Below are 25,190 nucleotides of genomic sequence, written 5' to 3'. Positions count from 1 at the left end.
TTTACAATGGGTACTGGAATCTAAAACAAAACACAGAAGGTAGTATAATTTCCTGCAGCAAACGCTCTCAAATTAATCAATGCTTCAATGTTTGAGGTTGAAACGCAGTGGGACGTACAGGCATGGGCACCGGCATCACAACACGAGTGTTTTGGGAGTATGCGAACCCAGCCAGACAATAGTGAAGCTTACTGGTGTTTCACAGAAGAAATTATTACCATGCCTTTAAACCTTCCTTCAGGAAACACCGTAAGAGCTACAAAGAGAATGAAAATGCAAACACACACACAAAACAAGCAATGAAGATATATGAAGAAACCAACATGCTGCACTGCTCAATCAGATCCACTTTTCATTGAACCATCTTTAAACATAAAATAACAAAGTACCTTGTTCTGCTTCCAGCCAGGTGCTATTCCAGTTTATCCACCTTCTGGTGATGTTGAAGCAATGTTGTCTGTTGTTTTTTCTTTGTCCCTTTTTTTATTTTTCGGAGTTTTGTGAGACCTTTCCCTTTACTTCAAGCGACCGCTTCTTTAAAGGAATACTCTGAAGATTTTGGACCCACGCCCTATCCCTATCATTTACAAAGTACTATGCTTCTGCAGGTCTGTGTGCATCAACACGTTATTTTAACGAATTGAAAAGGAAAATACGCCTTTTAGAATGTTTTATAACCATTCGGATTTACTTCACATGCTAATACGCCGTCCCCTGGACCACTGGAAGGAGGATTTTGTCCACTTTTGTCAGCTCTGTCACCTCCAGCAGCTGAGCTAAGCTAACTACGATGCTAACAGCTGGGATCCAGCTGCTGGACACACAGACACAACAAAGGTATTTGAGCTTATCTCACTTTGTAAATGATAGGGATAGGGCGTGGGTCCAAAATCAGTATTCATTTAACGCTACACTTCCGGTACCACTGGAAGCGCGCCAAAACAAAAACTCAAACATAAAATACACCTTCAACATAAAAGCATGCAGGGAACAGCAAAACGCAAAAAATGACAAACGAAATCACAGATCTTTTTAAGAGTCGGTTACAACTGGAATGGCACTGGCACTGGAACCATCACAATTTTCACTTTCTGCTCCTCTGTTGGAGGGAAAAGGAGAAAAGAAGCATTTTTGTTGTCCAAATGAGTTTTTTCTTTAATTAAAAGAAAAATAAAAGCTAAATGTGAGTCAACCAATAAACTCAGTATGTTACTAAAGTCTCAAAGAAAACCCCACCTACAGTAAACTAACAAATCGCTGCAAAAACAATGGAGCTTATTACAGTAATGTTCCTCCAAACAACTGACAATTTTGTGCTATTTTACCCTAATTCTGTTGCATTTTTTTGCTTAAATAAAACCAACAACTAACAGAATTTTATTTAGCATGTTCTTATTGCATCATTAGCAATTTATAGTGATAAACTGTTGAGAATAATACAGGTAGCTATGAGTGACAGATTTGTACGAGAGCGGAGAATAACTCCTTCACAGGATCATAGTGCAGTCACTCAGAGAGAGAATGTCCCTGAGCTCCTTTTTATCTTTCTTTATTTTAAACCACTCAACAAATCAAAAGTGTTTATCTTAAAATGCAGACATTAGAAGTGATCCTTTCCTCAGCTTTTTTGTGTGGAGTTTTCATGTTCTCTCTGTGCTTGTGTGAGTTTTTTGTCTACCCAGCTAAATCACCCTATCACAGCCCCTCTATCCACATGATACAGTCACTGCCGTTTCAAATGTTCAACATGGACATTTTTTATTATTATTATTATTGAATGGTTCAAAATAACAGGTTGCTGTACATAAACACCATTACAAGCTATTTTTAACATTCACAGTAAAAGTTGAAGAAAATCAAACATCTATTTGCTGAGAGCAGGAGGGAAAAGCACTGATTTCTTTTTTTCTTCAGTGGGTTCCTCACGGTTCTGTGGGTTCACTGACAAAACCCTTTATAGAATGCCAGAGTGGGAGATTCAGAGACCGACCTCTGGTCACAGAGCTGTCCTCGAATTTACTCATTGTTGATGATTTATTGACGGGCGAAGCAGCATCAGTGAGTGGATGGCGTTCGATACTGGAAAGAAAACCTGCTATCGGCTCGAGCATGTCTCTAGTCAGCATCGTCCCACCCGGGCCGGATCTCCAGCATGCCCTCCGCCCCCCCCCCGGACTCGCCTCTTGTCGTTATCTCGGTCTTTGTTTCATGTTCACACCCAGCATCGTTTATGTGGCTGCTTTTAGAGGCGGTCTCCGTGGCGACGGCGTGACCCCTGCTGCCGAGGCCTGATTGATGGGCGATGGGCGGCCGTAAAGGCGATCTGCGAGCGCCAGATTAGAGCGGACAAACACTCGGTGCCACCCGGACAGGAGCGCTTGTTTCTGCTGAAGGGAGTTCAGCCATTTTCGGCCCACAGATCCACAAATATGAACGTTTATGTTTATCCTTCACTCAGATGAGATTTTCTTCATGCAACATTTAAATTGTGGGAATCCGTCCCCTGAGTACTGTGTTTTACGTGCACGAGGAGCCACTTCAGGGCTGTTCTGTAACTGAACAGCGGGGGGGGGGTTTCATCAGGGGGGGTATGTCTGTTTCTGCGCCCCGTCCTCCTTCCCGTTCCCTCCATTGCTCCGCTGGGCCCGCTCTTCTGGGAAAAGCCTTCATCCTCGCTCCACATCTCGGTCACTGGCCTTTTGTGTGCGCCGATGCGCGCCCACCGACTGTTTGACGTTTCCATACCTCTCTCACAATCCCCAGGTTGTCATGGAGATACTCTGGGTGGCAGCGGCCGAGTTACAGTGGATGGACGGAGCCAGCAGAAAGGAGGAGGAGGTCAATTAGAGCCGGGCCTCCTTGTTTTTTTTTCTTTTTTTTTTTTGTGAGCCTTTGGTCACTGCCTTAAAAACAGATGTACGGATTACAAGAATAAACCGGGAAAAACCCAGAGCGCTCTTCAGAGCGTTTAAAACACACGAAAGGTGAGATTTATGTGAGTGTGAAGAACCGAAGCCCCCAGAAACCCGAGAAAGGCCCTCTGCAGTATTTCACTGCTCATCTCTCTGTGTTGAGTTGACCTGGAGCCGGTTTAAAAAAACACCAGCGCAGCGTCACTGTTGCGTCTGTCTGCATGATAAGACAGATCTGTTGATGTCAACATATACTGTAAGTTAAAATGTGTCTAAATGGGTCAGGGCCCTGCGCTCCGTCTTTGTATTTTTATCAGGTGGTGTTGCTCTGGGATGCACAGCGACGCGCCTCAGCATCTCTTGCTATGCATTTCTGTTGACTGCCACTGTTTTTATGACCCAGTTCACTGGGTTGGAGTTGACCCACTCAGGAATTTGCTGCACCGTAACTATTGCTGACGTCTTCCCGCTCCTTCTCGCTCCGGGTGAGCCGAGCCGCTTTTGATAAGCATGTTTCTCTCTCTAGGGACTGCTCTTTTTTGTAATCTTTGAAGGCAGAAATTTAGGAAAAAAATAAAATAGTTACTAATAAATAATAAGTAATAATAATAATAATAAGTAACTTTGTAAAGTAACTATCAGTGGGAAGGAGATGCTCGATAATCCTAATAGATGACTGGTCTTTAGTTGTAAATGCTTCACTTTATTCCTTCATCAACTGCTGCGTCTGGATATTCTACTGACAGAAGCAGTTCTGCAAAGCGGTGAAGTTGTGCACCATAAAACCTGAAAGACAGTAAAACAGTCAGCCGGGCCGGCTGCAGCCAGACAACAGCCAGAGTGAATCAAAGCTATAAAGTTGTGGGAAGTGCGGCTAAACGATGAGTCGAACGTCCCCATAAAGACCCACTGGAAGGGGATTAACGCTCGCTGAACTGTTAGAGGAATAAAACACACCATGTGACCAGCGTGTAATCCGACATTAAGATGCTCTCAAAGGTCATAATCTGGTCTCCAGCCTCTTTTATATGCATAAAGATTTCTTTTAAATCATTCTAATCCAGTTATTCTAATGAATTCCAACATCTATTTTGACTTTTTATAGAGTGATTATAAAAGTAAAATTATATTTTCTATAATCAGATTATGTTGTACATATTTATTTTTTTAAATTTACTGTAACATTTTACCATTTTCGTTGATTATCGTCTTACTAGTATCAAACAAGTCTTTTAGTCAGCTGGTTGATTTAACTGTAAAAGTGCAATAATGTGGTTATGCTGTGATTTGTGTAGTTTCAGCAACATTGGATTGGTTTAAATGAGACAGAAAGAAACAATAGGGAAACAAGTCGTTCAGACACAACACAAAAAAAATACCAAATTTATGTTGTTGGGAGCCGCTCCACTGATTTGTGTCCACTAATGTACAACAAATCAGCTGTAAATGAACACTTGTGTTGCTACCCAGAGCAAAACTTTTTTCTTTTTTCCTCGCTGGATGCGAGTGAGCATCAGAAATGTTCACAGTGAAACCAAATCAGCTGCAGACCTTCGTACCACAGCTACTGGAACATCTGTACAAAGGCAGAGAAATCTGAAGCCCTCCAATGAAGGTTCAAATTCATCTCTGACATTGGCTTTTGATAGTGCCGCTTTTTTCTGATGAAACCTTCAAACGATCCTTGTGTGGAGCCGATTCATGCTGTGAAGTGTTTGTCTGAACTTTTCACTGTAAAAGTAAGTTTTCGCTCTATTTATGAAGTGAGTATTGCAGATGTTTCTTTGGAGCAGACTGTGCATTGTGTATATTCAGTGCCAAGTAACACAAAAAGGGAAAGTGTCTCTTGGCATTATCCGTATCTTAAATCTACAGCAAACTTTCCAAGAGTCAGTCTGTAGTTTGTGTATTTTTTTTACTTTTCAGGATGGAAATGCAAAGACTCTGTGTCTCTTGTTGAATCTAAACGGACACACCATTGTAATTGGATTTTAGCAGGGAATTCTCAAACAACATTATGATGTCATGCAAGAGTCCATAACGCCAATGCAAGTCATAACACTTATGCAAATGTTGGACAACCAATGTTAAATAACGCTTCATGTGAAAGTCCACAACACCGACGTGAAAGAACACGTTTGCAAGAACTGTAACACCAATGTAAGTGCTCAAAATCCGACTGCAATTCAAAAAACTCATGTCAAAGTCACAAAACTATTGCAAGTACCCACATCATGAATGCAAAACCCAACAACACCAATGTAAAAGTGCACAACACGAAACGATCGCAACACACACAAAATCTGCAGCACCAATGCAAAATCCAATAGGGCATAATCCAAAAGCCCATAATGCCAATGAAAAGCTCACAGCACACTGGAAAGCCACAACATGAAAGCAAAAGTCACGACACAAATGCAAAATACCTTAATGCAAAAAAACAACATTAAAAGCTCACAGTGCACGCAAAAGCCCACTTGACTTAACACAAAAGCTTGTAACACATATATATTGTAAAAGTCCAAAATACATAAAAAACAAACGCCTATTCAGAACACCTATACCTAGAAAAGATCACAACACATGCAAAACCCACAACACTAGTGCAAAAGCTCACAGCAGATGCAAAAGCTCTCAATTCAAATGCAAATCAAAACACTGATGCAAAAGCCAACAATATTTATTCAAAAGCTCGTAGCACTTGTAACGCTCACATGATGCAAAAAGCTTTTCCAACCTGTTGAAAAGACCCACAGCAATGGAAAAGCTCATAACAGTCATGGAACAAACACAATGTAGAATTCATAATAGAAGTAAAGTCAATCGTGACTGATTTTAGAAATAAGTCCACTTATTTATCCTCTTATATTCACATATTTGTCAAATGAAAAAGAAACAGATTTTTGCAGTTGACTTTCTCTTTATGTCTTCTGTTTGTTGTCTTCAAGAAGTATTTCAGAATTATCTGTTGGTAATTTTCTCTACTACGACTCTCGATCTATTTCCATTCAAAATAACTCATCTCTTTTATTCTCTTCAGTTTGTGTGTTTCGAGTTGCTGGCAGAACATCTGAATTCCTCAAAATGACATGAAGCCAAACTCTTTGTCCAGAGGAGGAGACAGTCTGCCACTCGGAGCCAGACAGCCATTTATTTTTTCATTCATAACTGACACCCGGGCACATAAATCCCAGAGTGTACTCTGCAGCAAAGCTTCCAGGACCTGTTGTTCTGCGCCCATTTCTCTTCAGAGCAAATACAAGCGAGCAAATGCTCGAGTCTTCACGGCGGCGTCTGAACGCCCGACGCGACTGAGGGGGAACGTTGTTGTTCAGTGAGATGAATGGGTGACGGCAGAGGAGGGCACGAGGGAGAGCGATGTCCAGGGGTCTCAGCCCAGAGGGGGCTTTGTTCCCCTGGGCTCCTGTCCAGGTTTTCACACTGAGGTGGAATACTAATGGCCTGATGTCCACTTTGTCTCAATCCACCTTTATCTGGATTCTGGGCATCGGGGCTGTGAAGGCCTCATTCCAATAATCTGTGAATCAGACACTCCAGAGAATTCATGCATTGTGTTTATACACAGACGAAAAGTCATAAAGTATATCCTGCTTTACTGAACTGGGAGTGTCATAACAACCTTTAAATTCAAACTTTTAAATGTTCTTTGCTGTGATGCAGATGATGAAAATGTCTATAGTTTCACAAAATCAAAATAACTGGCAAAAATAACTATAATCTCAGCATAAAGCCAATTTTAATGGAACCTTTTGATACAAAATACAGTAAATGAATTTCACTTCATTAATGCTTTTCCACAGCTAGAGCAGTCTCTGCAGTACATTACACTGTTCACATTCACACAGTGACACACATTCACACACCTTTGGATGCTTGGACAACTATTATTACCATTAATTGGATTTAAAAGTGTAGTTTCACCCTTTCTTTAACTATAACTTGCTTTCTAATGCTTCTGACAGAGTTGTATCTGTTGTGTTGCTGAGTTTAGGATGAATAATTCACTCTTCCAATAAACAGGAGTTTAGTAAAACAGTAACAACAGTTACAGGTAGTGGTAAAGCCAATAGTTGGCTGATGAGCAAAACAGAGAGCATCAATGCATCACTTGGACTTTTTTCATGTTCACAGAAGAAACAAGTTCCAACTCTCATATTTTTTAAAACCTCTGCAGCTTCGCAGCTTTGTGTCCTCACTCTCACCTCACTTTCTGTCATTTCCAGTCTCGCCTTGAATCTGCTCTTATTCAACTCTCATAGTTCAGAACCCCTGACATGCCGATAAACTACTGCGAGGAAGAATTGAGAATAGAGCTTTCTCGGCTGATACTGAACTCCTCATTAGATTAAAAGACATTCATCCTCAGTTCGCTGAGGGAAACTAGTTAAGACAGTTTACAGATTAAATTGCTTCAAAGTCAGTCAGTTCATAATCATGACAAATAATCATCCTAACAAGGATAGTAATGGAAATACTGGTTGTATGCAAATGATATGACTCTATTAGGCTTTCCTTGATGTTTGACAAACTCTGATTTTCTAGAGATTTATTCAGTCCAGTATACAGGATCTTCAACTTAATCATCATCCATCCATCTCCTGCACCACTTCATCGGCGTTGCAGCAAATCCCAGCTAACTATGGGTGAAGGCAGGATGCACCCACCAGTATAAACACAGAGGGAGAAGGTACACCCACACACACTGACATTCACATCCAGGGGTAATTTAGCATCATTATTTAACTGGAGGAAAATGCAGTATCCAGAGGAAACTCAGGGAGAACATGCAAACTCCAACTAGAAAGGCCAGACTGATATTTGAACCATGGCCTTCTCGCTGCAACCGTTTTTAATGCTTTTATCTGCAAATATGCATTAAATAAGTCATTCTGTTTGGCATGGGGTTGATTCAGGAAATACGTTTTACGATTAAACGCAAGCAAAAGATTTTCAAGTGCATTTTGCGAAAGACCTAATCGAATCCACCCAAAAAAGACAAACTTAATGGTTTACCATGCGCCGGTTTCATGAGCAATAATAATATTTTATTCACTATGAAGTTACTGCAATGAAACAGATGTTGCTGTTAAGTTCAGAGAGTCCTATAGAGGATATAAAAAAAGGCGGTGTGGTGGTAAAAATGTCCGCCGCCCTGCTGCTGTTGATGAACTCTCTGCGCCAAATGCTTGACACTGCTTGCGTAAGAAGGGTTCTTTTAAAAATTTGCATGACAAAGGCCGATGGCTTCAGGGTGGTAGGGATGGAGGGAGGGATGGAGGGAGGGAGGAGTGTGGGGTCTGCAGGGAGAAGGCAGCGGGAGACAGACAAGAACTCTTGGACAGATGCACTGGGATCGCTGGCTCTTTCCCAGTCTGCAGATCCAAGACGTGGCTGGATGGTTGGCTGGATATGTTGGACTCTGAGGCACTGGACAGGGAAGTCAAGCTGGATTTGAGTGGAAACATCTCTGTCGAAGTGGAGCTTGAACCCAGACTTGGTGCCACTGTGGAGGCAAGAACAGATTCTCCGACTGAGCGGATCGCGATAATCCATCGGGGCAGAAGTCTTTCGAAAAGACGTTTGGAAACCAGCAGAATGAAAGTTCAAATATTTCTGGCTTCTTTTGTCGTAAACTCCTCAAAGTCGCATTTAAAAGACGACTATCTTGCACACCAGTAAGCAGTGGCTGGATTCTGAGTGGTTTTATTGGAACTTCAAGATGAGCGGACCCCTTGTAACAGGACTCTCTCTCTTCGTCTTTGTGGTAATAACCTTTCTCCTCACTTTGTACAATTAATGCAAGCTGAGAGATAAAAGAAAAAAGAAGACGAAACGAAATTCTGACCAAAAATGAATAGGAACAACGTAACTCTCTCCTCTCTATAGGTGTTGTGTGAAAGTGAGCCAACACATGCTGGGCCAGACAGAGTGGGGGACTCACATGGTGAGACTGTTCATCACATTTAATTAGCTTCAATTCCTGGAGCTGCCTTCGCCACTTTTTGACCTTTTTCCTCAATTTTCGCTCACAATCTGCTGATTTGCACATGTGGTCTTCCAGGACAACATAAAGCGCTCTTCCTGACGTCGCGCTGGGCCCTCCAGTTGGTCAACGACTCGCTGTCGTTCCTCCGGGCCGAGAGCTTCTGCAGGAGCCGCTTCAGCTCCCTGGTGACCCTGGACCGATCGGAGGACCAGGAGGAAGCCCTGGAGCTGCTCCGGCAGGCTGGACTTCGCTCTCCGGTCTGGGTCAGGGATCACAGCCGAGGAGCTGCTCAGCCCGTGGCTCTCTCCAAGCAGTGTGAGTGCAGAGCAACATCTTCTCAATAAGGATGCAGAAACTTGACTTTCTGCTTTTCTCCAACTCCAGTGATATATCTAGACATCTGCGTGCAACTGATTCTGCTTGACTTCAGCATGAAACAATGTTTTTATCAAGAAACATGGTTTCAGTCATGTTAAGTAAGGTAAAGCTACTAAAATATTTTGTGGTTGCACTGTTTTTAAAGCTATAGTGCGTAACTTTTAAATGTCTATGAACGTCCGTTTTAGCCAAGCCACTACTAGAGGAGATGACAAAATGCAGATTAAGCCGATTGGCTCCTCTAACATGTTGCAGGATTTTTCAATATATATAATTATTGCTTTGCATGTCGACCGGCGACATTACGCATTTTACGTCACAACAAGAAGGGAGGGGGAGGACGCGCAGAGCGTCTCATAGCAACAGGCTCAGGCAGACCGAGGAAGCGACATGCTACTTCAGGGTTCAGTCCGGGCGCCTTGCTCGCGCTAAGTTGTGCAGCACCCGGACAACGGAGAGGGGAAAAGAAAAAACCTCTCAGACCGTCGAACACCGGCAGCGTTAGCAACATTAGCGGTGTTAGCAGCCAGCAGTGTTAGCAGTGACACCACACGCTACCCCCCCCCCCCGCACGCCGCCGCCAAACCCTTTTCCTGTAGGTAACACTTCGTTTTTCATCAAGAACCAGCTACTCGAGATCAACGGACAACAAATCATTTCCTCTGACGACCACTGGGTCTTTTCATCCACTAACCTGTCAGTTACAGATTAGCAGGCGCCTTGTTGCCGTTTGTAATAAGCGTTTCTGTGGCAAAAAAAAAAAAAAAAAAACAATAATTACCTCTTCAAAAGAATTCATCTTTTTTTCACCAGCTGTCCTTATTCACACAGAATAAAAACTGTTTCCAACTGTGATTCGCACTGTGGAAACGCGAATCACCGTGGCAGATGGGGGGCACTGGGGACACGTCATATAGAAGCGCCGGCTTTATTGTTGTAAGAACGCTGAATTCCACTAGAGGGCGACCGAAGTTACGCACTATAGCTTTAACTTCCTTCTGGTCACCACTGACATGATTAGCTGTTCATAATTCTCATCACAATAACTTCTAGGCACCACTTACTTGACAGCATTTCAAGTAAAAACACTTTTTTTTTTTTTTGCAGTTTGGATTCAGAAAACCTTCACTTTTACGTTTTTTGTATCTTTTCAGGAAAGCTATCAGTAACAAAATCTAAATAAATCCATTCAAACCAATAGTGAAAGAGTGGGATTTAAAAATTGTGGCTGAAGTTATAAAATTTGGGTGAGCATTATGCATAATTGCATTTCCTTTCTCAGTAATCGAACTTCTGTGTATCCAATGCTGAAACCAGCATTTTACTAAGACATCATTAATATTAATGTAACTTTTAGTAGATATTTGTCATGAATTATTTGGTGATGCTTCAGTTTACAGTGTGTCCTTACATTACCGCACCATCATTTCACTTAAGGTATAATTCTTAAAAAATGTTTAGTTGTGGATCATCTTTGATGATTTGAACTAAATCGGTGTTAATACATATCTTTCTTTTGATGACCCAATGACAGAATGCTTTTCAATACGTACATCTTAAGGTGTATTTTCATGCTGATATTGGTTGATACAGGTCAGGCAGGGCAACTTTTAGCATCACAAATCAATTTCCACAAATGGCCAAACTGTAAAGACTATCGTATGACGTATAGCATTGGAACAAGGAGTTTAAATTAGAAAGCTAACTGAATGTCAGAATATTAAGCTTATTGAATTAAATATGCATGCATTTTATAGTTTTTCACTGACAAATTGAAGGAATAGTTTCAGCTGATAGTTGGTTCCATCGACTATTTATTGAAAACCTCGAAAAACTTTGCTTGTGTCCGATATAAATCAATGAATTGTCGATAATAGTGTCGATGTCTGTTTTATTAAAGCCAACTGTTTCTCCTCATCTTGTTCAGATCTGCAGTTCTCAGCACTAAACTTCCCCAGAGAGTCACAGGAAGGCTTTGCTAATGTCAACGTGTCCTTCCCCGCCATGTCGGCCATAAGCGTGTGTGTTCGAGTCCAGTGGGACCCCCAGTGGAACGAGGTGTCCACCATCTTCTCCTACGCCGCGCCCGTCTTCACCAACGAGTTCCAGCTGCGGGGCCAGGTGGACGTTCAGGGCCGTATCCTGCTTGCTCTCATCATCCACGGGAAACACCTGCCCTACAAGGCGTGGTTCCCCAACGACGGAGCGTGGCACCACATCTGCGTCACGTGGCGCCGGAGCGACAGCCTCTGGGCTATCTATGTGGACGGAGACAGGAGAGACACGAGCTCCAACACGGACACCTCCAGGGACGTCTATGGGGACGGGATCCTCATCCTCGGCCAGGACCAGGACTCTTTCGGAGGGAATTTTACCGAACCTTTCAGTGGGAATATCACTGACCTGAATGTTTGGAACACGTCTTTGGAAGAAAGACATGTCCGTGCCCTCAATGCATGTTCAGCCCTGACCCAGGAAAGACTTTTCAGTTGGAGTCTCGATCTCCTCAGCAGTCACCCTGTGGTCCGACAGGTGCAGACTCTTCTGTTCTGTCCAGGTGAGAAAATGCTCCAATAAAAAGGTTTTGTCAGGATTAAAGGGCCAGAGTAAGACAAACTGCAACATCATCACAAAATAGCTTAACAATTGTTTCAAATAGTAGTTATACTCATGGTGGTCAATAGTTTCAAATTTTGTTGTATGCATTGATCACTAATGTTCCTAGACTGACTGTCCCTGAAGGCTCTTCCATGCTTTCCACACTGTACGCAGTTCCATCCACACTACATTATGAGTTCATGCCAGTACATGTCTGACGCACGTGCACTGATCCATCACGCATCCCAGCCGGCAAACTAGCTGCACTCACGTGCAATAATCCAACTGGAAACCCAGTGGAATCAAGAAGTTCCTTGATTCTCCTCTGTTTATTCTGTTTGGCTGAAGAGCGGAGCAAAAGAGAACGTTGGCAATACTGTGTGCAATCACTAAACCAGAACAGGACCAGAGAGGATATTTTCAAACAAGGGTGGATGAAGACTTTTACATCACACAGGTGAATTTGGACCATGCAGTTGCTGAGACAATGAACAGATCTTAAATTAGCTTTTCCACAAAACAGGCCTAATCAATGGAAAATGTCAGAAATTAAGTGATTGCAGAAATATTCAGACTATTTCTGTAATATCTGGCTCTGTCATTTTCTCTATGTGTATGGGAGGTCAGAATCTCTATATTCTCTGTCTCTATAAATACACAGATTCATGAAATAATCACAAGAAAAAACAGCAACAAAGTGGCTTCAATAAGCCACCAACATGCAAACAGTAGTACCAAGGACCAACCTTTGAAGCTGCTAATGCTAATCATAGCTGCTGTAGATACAAGCTAATGCTAATGCTAATTGAAGTGGGAGATATTTTGTTTAGCTGTCAGGAGTTCATTCAGGGTTGTTGCGGCAGCAGGCAGCATTCACTGTGACATGCTGGGGCTAAATCAGAACTACTGCCTGCTACATCAGAACTACTACTCATATGTCAGGTTGGTGCTGTGGCTCTTTTTCAGTGAAGAATCCACACTCACAGACGTGTGCAGATACACGTACATTCATATGGACAGATGACAGAGTTGGATTGGTTTTATGGTGACTGTCAACTATGAAACTACCCAGTCCAGGAGAATCTGGACTTGTGCATGGACGTTTCAGATAAGTTGTGTTTTTTTGCCTTTTCCATGCAGACAGTCAAACTTGGGAGCTGTCTTTAAAACGTTCTGTTTTCAGTGCCTCCGGCATTGTTTTTATGTGAATGGAGCGATGGAGGTTTTCCGTTTTCACTTGAAAACACTGTCACATAAACGAGGCCTAAGACAGCTTCAGATATTTCGAATGCTAAAGTTAACAGACCATCAACAGCAGGTATCTGATGGTTTTCATTCAATTAGAGTCTTCAGCAGTTTGAACTGAACTATGAGTTACTATTGTTATATAACACACTATTTTATAACACAACACTGTTCTCAGTCCCATCTGAACAAGTGAAGATAGCTGGAAGTTCATGGAAGAATCTATAAGTTATATTGGAAAATCCCACTGTGAAGACTGCCAGGCTTCCTGAGGTCCATGGCACACAGTCTGAGACTACGAGAGCTGTCAGTGACAGTAAGGCGGGAGCAGGAAGCGGTGGATTTGTCGGGGGGATTCCCACAGCGGTGCGGGGGCAGCTGGGGGAAGAACCCAGCCGTCACTGCTGCCTCCCCCATCACTGGGATCACTTCCTCTGGAGAGATCTGAGCTTTTCAATACAATAGCAATGAAAGGGACGTATTGAAGGAGCTGCATGACAAACTCATCACTCCTCAGTGTGCCGTGACCCCTCAGTGACCTCCTGAAGCACCTTGACGAGGACCAGTGAGCAGGCTGACTTTGTATGATGAAGTGTGTGTGCGTGCGTGTGTGTGTGTGTGTGTGTGTGTGTGTGTGTGTGTGTGTGTGTGTGTGTGTGTGTGTGTGTGTGTGTGTGTGTGGGAGTAGCAGCACACCAGCAGATGGAGCTGCAGGGCTGCAGGACGCTGCAGGGCTTCTCCGATCAGCTTCCCCCGCTGGACCTGAAGGACTGCTCCGATCTGCTGCCGTTCGTCTGCAGGAGCAGCAGAGGTGAGCCTCCTCCACATCTGTTAACTCCTGCATGCTGGTGGAACACTCCTAATGAAGATCAGATGCATGTTCTTTAGTGGGAAGTAGTAAAGGTTCCATTTAAGGAAAAAAAATCCATAAATGAGGTAAAATTCCCAATTTCTATATTGTTTCACAGAGTTCAGTTCAGTGTAAGAGACTGGAGTCCCTCAGAAGGGTTTAAAGTGAGCTTATTGTTTTGGAGTTGAAGTGAACTTTCCCACCAGTGTGAACAGGACAGATCCAGTCCACTGAGAGTTCACTGCTCCGTCGCTGTCCTCCTGAGCAGAGCAGGGCTGAATGATGAGTGTGAGCAGCCGATCCTCCCCTCGTCGTCCTGCCCCAGCATTCATCATGTCATGTTGTTTTTGGAACAGAACGCTACCTGAAGATGAAGCAGCTGAATGAATCTCAGAGCTCTCAGCCGTCTGCATTCATGAACCAACTGATGAAGCTCTCCAACAGGAGCCAGGTACACAACTGCAGCCAAACGCCGTGACTGCCCCAGTTCATCACCCCTCTTCTCAACACATGGCGTATTCCCCTCAAAAACTACTCTGGTTACTTTTTGCTACATTTCACTGCATTTTTAGAGCAGATGTGGAGGAAAAGGGGAATATTTGTTCTCAAGTAGTTTTCTATACCTGACAGTTACATTGATGGTTCTGAGGCAGAGGCAGAGCGTGGGTCTCAGTACAGAGGGGGTGGCCTGTCGGCGGAGCATTCTCGACGGGCACTTATGATAGTAATTTTACCATTGAAATAATATCTCATCCTACCATCAAACGACACACTAATGCTCACTTTTATTGAGCCAAGCAAACCTCTATGCCTCAGAAAGCAGAATAAAGTCACAAACCAGTTCACAAACTTGTTCTGGAGGAAAAATACATATATGCACTCACAGACACACACACATACACACAAATGCAGCCTGACAGGTGTCAGTCTCAGAGCGTGCGCTGTCCATGGTGCTGAAAGCTCAGATAAAAACTCACTGGCTAAATCTGTACCATCTTTGATACAGCTTAAATATAAAAAAAACACAGCTGGACTAAAATTACACAATCTGTTCAGATAGATATAGACACCGCTATCTATATCTTTTGGAATTCACATATGAGGAAAAAAAATAGACTTGGCGATCTCTTATAGTTAAGAGCAACACAAGGCACATTCAAATAGGCAGGTGTTTAAGACCACAGCATTCTAATGAAGATAATATTTTTGAAGGTTTCACTGACTCACCAGTGGCTCCGATGTTAGGATTTGGGTAGCACCGCTAGCGGCTAGCATAGTGTTTAGCTTACTGTTGAACTTCCCTCCAAAGAGTTCAGATCAAGTGCAAAGAAAAAATTTGGGTAACACTTTACTTGAAGCCCCCCTGTATAACATATTATAAGTACATTCATAAAGCATTATAATGCCATTATAACACGTGTAGCTATAGTTATAAACATTCATAGATGATCACAATGCCAGGACCTAACCCTAACCCTAACCCTATGCTGTATAGTGCTGTATAGTGAGTTATAAAGCATTGTGATCATGTATGAGTGTTTATAACTACTTATAATGTGTTATACAGGGGGGCTTCAAGTAAAGTGTTACCAAAATTTGTTAATGCTGCACAGCCAATCAGTGCTGGCTTACAGCTCTGATGCATTCATGAACAGTTGTAACGTAAGATTTGGCAAATTGGAGCCCACACTCATATGTGCATACCTTCTCGCACACACTGCACATTTTATTATAATAATTTATTTGCGAGTAAATGTGAACACATCATATGAAATGGGGCCCTAAATTGTGGGCCCTGGGGCAACCGCCCCCTTGCCCCCACTCTGGCTCCGCTACAATTCTGATTGTTCGAGTGTAGTTTGATGGTTTAATGTTCACCATTAGTCCAAGCAAATGCCAGATTAAGTTGTTTTAAAATCTCTTTTTAAGTGTTTTTTAAAGGCATGCACAACTTCCTGGATGAGGTACTCTGAAACAAATGGACCAAGTAAACAAAGACTCTTAATTCCTACTGAAAACAGAATAAAATCTGAGAGGTGCACGACATATGAAGCAGGATGAACTGATGCTTTTTTTTTCTGCCATGATTTTGATATTCCGAGGTCACACTGCTTTTGTCTGCTCAGTACAAAGCAGGCAGACTCTCGAAGTAAGATTAGAAAGAAAATGGGCTCGTCCACAATCGAGAAAAAAAAAAAAGTGAAAACTGCAGCACAGTGTCAGATTCAAGCAGTAAAAATGGCTTTTTTGAGTCATTCGACTTCATTTCACCTCATACACATAAATTAAAAATGAAGTAATTGAAACAGATGTGGAGAATGTTTACTGCAGCTGGGTTTCCCACAGATGGTGCTGGGCCCGCAGCCGGCGGAGCTGGGCAGCCTGTCCCAGGCCAGCGCCCTGCTGGACGCCTCTGCCCAGGCCCTGGAGGACACCCAGCAGGACGGGCTGCAGCCCGTCGACATGCTGGCCCTCATCCAGCTGCTGTCTCTGGCCGCCGACGTCCCCTCACAGCCCCGCGTCAACCAGAGCCGGCGGGACGACGACGCCCAGGAGCTGAGCGTGAACTTCATCAGCGTGGCCGACAGCGTCATCAGCCAGGACAACGCCCTCAAGTGGCAGGCCATCAAAGAGGTGGAGCGCACACACACACACACACACACACACACACACACACACACACACACACTTCAGGGAATCCAGCAGGGTCCATGTTAACTTAGTGCACCAGGTGATGATGACAACTATAACGTGTATATGGGTATATATTAAAGAATTATATTCAGGCAGGATAAAATAGCAACAGTGCAACAATCAGGACGTCATTGAAGCTGTAAAACTACAAGTTTTTTTGTTGTTTTTTTTCCTCTAAAGACCATCTTTACATGGTCAATAGGTTTCTGGTTATATTTGTATAAACAGAAACAGGTTCTCCATGTATTTGGGTAATATTGGTTTTATTGTTCAGGGACTGGTGAGAATAATCAGGAATCTGGGTTTGCTCCAATCTCCTGTTCAGATGCATCAATTTCAGTAGCTACTGTATGTTTCAAACCTATATCTTTTATTTTACAGGGATTATGTTATTCTATGAAATATACTACATCGATTTGGTGATTAAACTTGTTTGAGTTCTATGCATAGGATTATACAGAGAGTACGTTAAGTTCTTAATAAAACAAAAAATACTCTTTTTTAGTAATATAGCTTATTATCAATATATCAATAGTTATTTCATAACTATGTTGTGATAATAATGTGCATTGAGCTGGTGTGACATTGAGTTGACCTGTTCAGCTTAAAGTGTAGTTATCAAGTTACACTATAATGTTCTACAAGCTGAAAATGTGACTGGTGAATAAAGATGTCGCTATCGTTGTGTTACATGTAGCTTCATTCATAGTCTCTTTAATTTATGGTGTTGAATAATATCCACATTTCTGTAGTATTGCAGTGTTATCATTAGCTGAGAGCAGTTCACAGCCATCTGCCCTGTAAGAGCTCCACACTTTCATGGACACTTCAAAAAATCTTTAGAAGTGTATTGATTTAGTTCAAAGGCTTCCAACATGTCCCCGCAGAGCTCCTGTCCTGTATGTTTTAGATGTCAGCTCAATGTAACGCATCTCAATCTGCTATTACATCCTGACTGGGCATTAAGAAAAAAAAAAAAAAAAAAACTTCAGCAAGCTTCTTATTGTGATCCAGTGTTATAAACTAGGCTGCTAATGCTGAACTACTTTAAAACACATTTTTCAACACTTTTAGACTATAAACTCAAATACCAATATATATTGTGTCTTTGCAGCACGTGCTAACTGATGTAACTCCTGCTCCCATTTAAATGATCAGTTAAACCTGAACCTGGATCGCTGTCATGATAAACTTTATGAAAGAAGCTTTTCTTGAGGATAGTTTGTATTAAATTGCTTTGAAAAAAAAAAAATCAGTAATTTAGACCGTCACTTGTTTGAAGTTGTGAAGCATTCATGTGACGGATGAATATTAAAGGTGAGGACTGAGGCAGGTTTGGCTGTGAGATCTTGACTTTTAGAGTCAAGTGTGCCCAGAAAACACTACATCTGCATCCACAATGCGAGCATCGGTGTTGTCTTTTCATGAGAAACCCTCCCTGCTGGGTAAACACAAATCACTGAGAATCACAGCATTATTCAGCTGATTTTACAGACGTGAAAGGCTCTTTCTGTGAGAGAGTTAACTGACCTTGATATGTAAAACTGGTAGGCTGCCTTCTTAACTCATGGTAAAGCCTTAAAATGTAGCATGGGGTTGAAAATGTTGCGCTCTGATGAATGCGGATGCTTCAAAGCAGGGCGCCAGGGCTCCTTAAAAAGTTTAACTGGGAGGTATGAGACACAGTGAGAATTCTAGATAAAAACAGACTTTATTCAGTCGCCCACACCTGAAAAAAGTGAATGTTGCAATTAAATATTGTCTCCTTTCAATATGCTAGACCTAAAATACTGACTCCACTCAAATGTTGATCGACTACCTAAATACAGTTGATATTGAGTATAAATGAGCATCAAACATAAGGCCCGTGGGCAAGAAGTGGCCATCACAGGGTTCTGTAGGGCCTATAGGGCAAGGTTTGAAAGTTGACAAAAAAAAAAAACGGTTGATTGTTTGAACTGTTGATTATGTGAACCTGTTTACACATAAAAGTTTCACGAGAAAATTTACTTTTTGTGTTTTAATTTCAGAAAAGTTTCACGTTTTCAGAGCAACATTTTGAAAATGATGTCTGTTCACACAGAAATGGTAGAAACACTTGAAAACAAATGTAATTACTACGGGTGGGAAAAAAAAATTGAGTGACTTAAGTGTCGGGATTTGTTATGTAGACATTTTTAAATTTAAATTTTTGTTGAAAAATCGATTTTTTTCCACCCCAAAAACTTTAAATACTTCATTCTAGTTTTATGTTTAGAAGCCGGGTTGAAAAGCACTTTAAGTCGCATTTTCAGTTTACCAATAATGTACTTCAGCCATTTTTGTTCATGATATATTAAAATAAACTAGTGTGTACCGTATTTTAAGACGACACGAGGATGCAGTGGCTGGGTTTTAAGAAAACTACATTTTTTATGCTATTATTTTCGTCTATTTTATACCCAGTCAAAGCTTTTGAAAAGAAATTTCAAAGTAAAAAAAAATGAGACTCGGATGTGATGTGCAGTTTTTTGGGAAATGTTCCTCCCGATATAGTCTGTAGACATCGTCAAGAGGCTTTTCACATGGTCTGGTGTTATAGCCAGCTAAAATGGACACAAAAATAATCACAATCGAAGAATCGCCAAATGAAATCCAAATCGAATCGGCAACCCAAGAAATGGAATCTGGACAGAAGCGTGTGGTCCCAGCCCCTGTCGTTACCCTCTACTGTGAATGTGGGGTTTTGGAGTCGATCCCAGCTCATTCGTAGGGTTTCATTCATAGGCTCATCTGCAAGCAGTGAAGTCTGGAATCACAGTCTGTCTGTGAGCGAAGAGAGCTTACCACTACACCACCACACCATCCTTGACCCCACTGCTCCCATCCAGTGAGACTTGATCCAGAACCCTCTCCTGATCGGCGGCACGGGTCGGTGGCTCGCAGTCACTTCCTACTGAAGCCACTAGAGGACAGTATGCATCTATACATCCAGGCGAACCAGAGCTCCTCATGAGCGGAGGAATGATGAGCACAAGGGACAAAATCAAGACATGGCTGCATCATCCAGTATCCGTCCAGTTTGAGAGAGAGAACCCAACAACCCCCCCACCCCCACCCCCACCCCCCCTTCATCCCACCCCCACCCCTCACCGCTGCGTGTTTCCCCTAAACTCCCATCATCAATAAGTTTTCTGTTCCTTACGGCTGATGTGTGGATTGTACGGCTCGGTGTGGAGGCTGCCTCATGACAAGTGCTGCGTGTCTGTCAGTGCTTCGGTTCCCTCCCTCCCCTCTCCACAACCCCCCCACCCCCCAGGCCTCTCAGCGCTCCAAGGCCACCTCAACCCAGACTCAATGGATGAGAAGCACTCTGAAAATACTGTGGCTGTGCTCATCAGCAAAACCTCGCTCACTCCTCTCCCGGCTCTGTCTCCAAGGCTCTGCTCTTAGACGGGCATATTGAAATCAGAATGCTGGGTTTCACAACCGAACAATGGCGAAATCCATGATTGTACCCTGCATTATCGGCCGATCCACCGAGCCGTGCGAGTCCTCTTCAGCTAAACTGTGTAGACTCTGGCAAACAGCTGCCGCCGAAAGCAGCTTTTCTCACTGTGGGGGCCATGAATGGTCATTTTGGAGGGCACTTCTTGGCGTTGACGATGCCCTCCTCCTGTGTGTGTGTGTGTGTGTGTGTGTGTGTGTGTGTGTTTTAGGTGGTCAACGGCCCCATGGACGTGGTGAAGAGCATCGACCGGATGGTGACCAGCCTGAGCCCCCGGCTGATGGCGGAGACCAGCCATCTGACCATCCACAGCCCCAACATCAGTGAGTCGTCCATCGCAGTGAAGAAATTCGGACTGGGACGGGGATGGTTTGAACCGGGATCCGGGTCCATCCGCTGAATAACCACAGGAAAATAAATAAATAAATAAATACAATTACGCAACAGCCGACCTTCAGAAAAGAGAAGATCCATTCAGCTTTGGTGGCAGACACGATGCAATAGAAGAGCGAAAAGTAGTCATTTCACTGACTGACGGCAGATTTCCGGCTATACAACTACTGGTTTTCATTATGCTCTCATCATAATGTTCACACATTGTTTTAACATCAAACCCACTCAGATTTTTTAAAAATGATCCTGTATGAAAAGACAGAAACCAGCAGCAAACATTAACTATCCGTCACTGCTACTGAGATCAAGCTGCGCAACCAAAAACCAAAGGGCAAAGTTATTTTACTTGAAAGCTCTCTATAGCTATTGAGAGGAGGCTTCAATAGAGCGACCATCGTTCAAGGTACACCGGGCATTGCTGAATCTCCACCATTAATTGTTGCCGTGGATTCGGACGGGGTTTGATTAAAAAGTCTCCACCTCCGTTTACATACAGTCTCTCGTCTTTCAGAACAAAGTGCCAACCTGTACCAGCTTCACCAAGTTTCAAAAATCTCACTCAATTCCAGTTTTCCAGATAGGTGTCTCATCCTTTCAGCCCCAGTTAGAGATGGAGAACATGCAAACTCCACAAACAAAACCATGGACCTTCTTCCTATGCGGCATGAGCGCGAACCACTACACCATGGCGAAGAATTTATGTATTTCTACTAAAAATGTTTAATGTTTAGATGGGCATGTCCGACTTGACTGACATTTTTAGCAACCTGCCACGCAATTCGACACCTCGACAAAGCTGCAACACCATGATAGGGACAGGGCTTAGAAGATCAACCCAGAGTTTTTTATTGATTTGTAGAATTAGGACACGCCCCTTGAAGACACGCTGAGTCATCAGACAGTTGACAGTTTGACAGGAAGCGAAAATACTTCCTTTTTTAAATGATACATCAAGAAAGAAATGCTGTTCAGAGAAAAAAAATTTAACTTTAGAATTATTTTTATTGTTTCATTGTTTTTAGAATGTAGCGTGAATGATCATCCAATAGAAATATCTAAAAACTAATACATGTTAACGTGTGGTAGTTTCCTGCAGACATTACCATTAATTCCAGCTGATATTAGTCAGTGTCAGTATTGGCACAAACAGCTGATTAGATGACAGAGTTTTCATTCAATTATTATTTTGATCATAAAAAAAAAAAAACTAGAGTACTCTACATTAGACACTGAATTTTGCTTTATTCTAAATGTATGCTAAACAAAAGAAATCAAAGAATACTTGACTTTAGGTGGGATAAATCCAAAATAGACAGTTTGAATGTGGGAGAAATTAAAGTCCATGAAGAGCACAAAGAATACTGTGATACTGTTATTTAAACTCTCCTCAGGAAAACCAATTATGGAAGATTGAAATAAACAGGAATCCTGAGTGTGAAAAGGTTACAATAGTTAACAGAACAAATAAAGAGCAGAGAGCGCTAAAGGCTGCGGGATTCATGGGTCAGGTACCTTTCTATGAAGACAACAGGTCAGAAACGAGTCGTTTTCCTCTCCTCTGAGCAGAGATGATCTCCTCTGCTGTCTGTTTTCAGAGGTGGAAGTGCAGCAGCAGAAGCTGCAGGAAGCGTCCGGAGGAACCAGCTTCTGCGGGCCCGAGACGGAGGACGGCGCCAGCCAGGACTGCATCTCCGTTCCTCAGCAGCGGATTCAGGATCTCCATAACAACGGTGGGAGACTTGCTACAGAAACCAATCATCTTCCTCCACTTGCTCTTACAGCAACCACTTATTCATATTCCAGTCTTGCAAATGAATGCAGTGGACAATGCAACCACGACAGACTTGTGAATGTGTAGCATGCATTCACCTACTTACACTCCCAAGGTCGTACAGTAAAGTGCAGACGGCGGCGCACCGCTGGGTTCTGCAACACTTGTTCAGCCTGAACAGTGAGGGATCCTTCATGAAGCACAATTTTCTATTTTCTTCTTCTTCTTCTTCTTCTTCTTCTTCTTCTTCTTCTTCTTCTTCCTCTTCCTCTTCCTCTTCTTCTTCTTCTTCTTCTTCTTCTTCTTCTTCTTCTTCTTCTTCTTCTTCTTCTTCTTCTTCTTCTTCTTCTTCTTCTTCTTCCTCTTCCTCTTCTTCTTCTTCTTCTTCTTCTTCTTCTTCAACTGACTGTTCCATTGCTGAGGAAATGTTCATCCTCATGCAGGTTTCCACAGCCTGACGCTGGTCAACACGTGGTACGGCTCCCTGCGGCCCCTCTTCAACCCCACCGAGAACATCAGCATGGTGCCCACCGTCACCGACGGAGGCCAGAGGTCAAACTGAAATGATCAATTACAACCTTCTGACGTGTTTTTGTTGGATGAAAATCTCTTCATGACTTTGTTTATTATTATTATTATTATTATTATTATTATTATTATTATTATTATTATTATTATTATTATTATTATTATTATTATGATCTGAAACCACATTTCTACCAAAAGTATATGGAACCTGTTTTCATTTCAAAAACTGAGGCTGCGTTTAGACGACGTTTCAGGTGAAAACACGTCGCTTCTGTGTTTTCGGTCCAGAAAAGTTTCACCTTTAAGTCAATGTCAAACTTAAGGTGAGCGTTACTGTTAATTCTGCCATACAAACAAGACTCACAGTGGAATGGAAATGGTGTAGATCTACCAGAATAAAAAAAACTGAATTTAGACAAAACATATCATCCAAAATAGAATAAAGATAAGAAAAAGACAATAAAGGCAATACAAATAGAGTAACATCACTTTAAAATAGAAGTTAAGAAACTGAAATGTTCAATATCTAGTAAAATGTACTTTTTTATATATACCCATGTATCCATTTGTAATAAAAAGCATTTTTGATTTGTGCCAGAGCCTTTTCTTAGTCTTCAGTTGAACCAGTAACACTTTTACATTATAGTTTACTTTGTTCTCAATGTCTCTTCGTTAAATTTCAAGCAGATACGGTTGGTTTAGAACTAGTATTTATGTCCCTTTTGGTAGCAGTTTTTTAAAATCATAGTTATTTTTTAGTGATGATGAAGATTTTGTGTCGTTCAGTTTGTTATAAGAAACGTCAAGTTTCTTCTGGTGATGTGACGGAGATGCTGCTGAGTCGTATAAATATACATGTGCTGTCATTCTGCATGGCTTCCATCATGAATGAGAACAGTTTGAGAGCTGCAGAGCTGCTGTTTCTTAGCTTGAGTGCCCGCTTTATGCCTGCATGCTGCTTCATTTCATTCATGCGTTCACTGATTTTGATTTTCTTCCTGAATTTGTGGACGGAAGCAGATACCTGGGCACGGTCCTGGGTTCGTCTGTGATCTCCACCACGGTGCTGGGAGACGACCAGCCGGTCAGCATGGCGGTCCACTTCCAGCTGCAGCACAGAATCCAGGTGGAGACAAACTCACGTCATTCGTACACTTTCCATCACTTTAACATCTATAACAAACGTTTATACTCAGCAGAGTCCACTCGGTACTGTGTACGATCCAATCTGCGCCTTCTGGGATTTTGATCTCAGGTGAGTGGAGATTTGGAGACTGAAGACTGGAAATCCATGTCTGATTGAACATACTGTACATATACGAACATTTGTGTTGTTTGTGTGTAACCAGTCCCGAGGCGGGCGGCTGGTGGAGCACCAAAGGCTGCGAGGTGGTGTCCAAGCAGTACGCACACACCGTGTGTCACTGCAACCACACCACCAACTTCGCTTTGCTGCTGCAGGTGTATGAAGCTCAGGTAAAACACAGCTCTGCTCCGGCGGCTGCAGAGGGCTTTGTGTAGGCTTTCACCGTCTGTATGTGCAGCTATTTATACTGCGCGCACTGCGTGTGTGTGTGTGTGTGTGTGTGTGTGTGTGTGTGTGTGTGTGTGTGTGTGCCAGAGGAGCCCGGAGAACGAAAAAGCTCTGCAGGTGCTGACGTTTATTGGCTGTGGAGTGTCTCTGTGTGGCCTCCTCTTCACCTTCATCCTCTTCATCGCCGTGGGGTGAGTCACAAACGTCACCGAGTGCACTCTGTAAAGCATCAAGGGTGAAAAGCATTCCATAAAACCCTGGCAGAATCGCATCAATAAGTGAGAGAGAGGGGAAAAAAAGAAGAAGAAAAACAGAACATTGTGCTCTGTGGATGTGAGAACGGCACCGCAGTGAAATAGTTTCTCTTCAATCCTCAGACATACTGCGCCAGCTTTACTCTCATGTTTTTGTGCTGTGTGTGTGTGTGTGTGTGTGTGTGTGTGTGTGTGTGTGTGTGTGTGTGTGCGCAGCGTACCTAAATCAGACCGTACCACCGTCCATAAGAACCTGATAGTCGCTCTGGGCGTCGCCGAGCTGCTGTTGATGTGCAGTGACTGGGCATCGGGAAACGAGGTGAGGCTCCACAGACCACAGCTTTGGCAGAGTGGATGCTGCAGCACAAGAAAACACCAGAAGAGCAAAAAATAAAGCAGGAAGAGAAAAAACAAAGCTCTAAACTATTGGATTTTGCTTTGTTTTTATTGTAAAATCACTAAAATTCAATACTGCTTTTATCAGTGCTTAGAACATTAACGTGTGAAATACAGCTTAGAGATATGGAATGTCTCTTGTT

The 25,190-nt window shown here is 42.6% G+C and overlaps 1 protein-coding gene across 1 annotated transcript in view; it reads left to right on the top strand.

Moving 5' to 3' along the window:
- The window catches only part of adgrd2 (adhesion G protein-coupled receptor D2), a 46,836-nt gene that overhangs the window by 4,364 nt on the left and 17,282 nt on the right, over positions 1 to 25,190 (top strand). The window contains exons 2-15 of the mRNA XM_030104933.1: positions 8,820 to 8,877; positions 8,995 to 9,234; positions 11,225 to 11,854; positions 13,829 to 13,951; positions 14,347 to 14,441; positions 16,337 to 16,624; positions 20,383 to 20,494; positions 22,160 to 22,294; positions 22,779 to 22,887; positions 23,884 to 23,989; positions 24,063 to 24,118; positions 24,213 to 24,339; positions 24,485 to 24,588; positions 24,868 to 24,970. Coding sequence (XP_029960793.1) covers positions 8,820 to 8,877; positions 8,995 to 9,234; positions 11,225 to 11,854; positions 13,829 to 13,951; positions 14,347 to 14,441; positions 16,337 to 16,624; positions 20,383 to 20,494; positions 22,160 to 22,294; positions 22,779 to 22,887; positions 23,884 to 23,989; positions 24,063 to 24,118; positions 24,213 to 24,339; positions 24,485 to 24,588; positions 24,868 to 24,970 — 2,286 coding nt within the window. The remainder of the gene's footprint in view (positions 1 to 8,819; positions 8,878 to 8,994; positions 9,235 to 11,224; positions 11,855 to 13,828; positions 13,952 to 14,346; positions 14,442 to 16,336; positions 16,625 to 20,382; positions 20,495 to 22,159; positions 22,295 to 22,778; positions 22,888 to 23,883; positions 23,990 to 24,062; positions 24,119 to 24,212; positions 24,340 to 24,484; positions 24,589 to 24,867; positions 24,971 to 25,190) is intronic.

Source organism: Salarias fasciatus, chromosome 12 (genome assembly GCF_902148845.1).
Source record: "Salarias fasciatus chromosome 12, fSalaFa1.1, whole genome shotgun sequence".
NCBI classification, from domain to species: Eukaryota; Metazoa; Chordata; class Actinopteri; order Blenniiformes; family Blenniidae; genus Salarias; species Salarias fasciatus.
The sequence above is the reverse complement of the archived record's forward strand: the minus strand, read 5'-3'. Positions and strand labels throughout refer to the sequence as shown.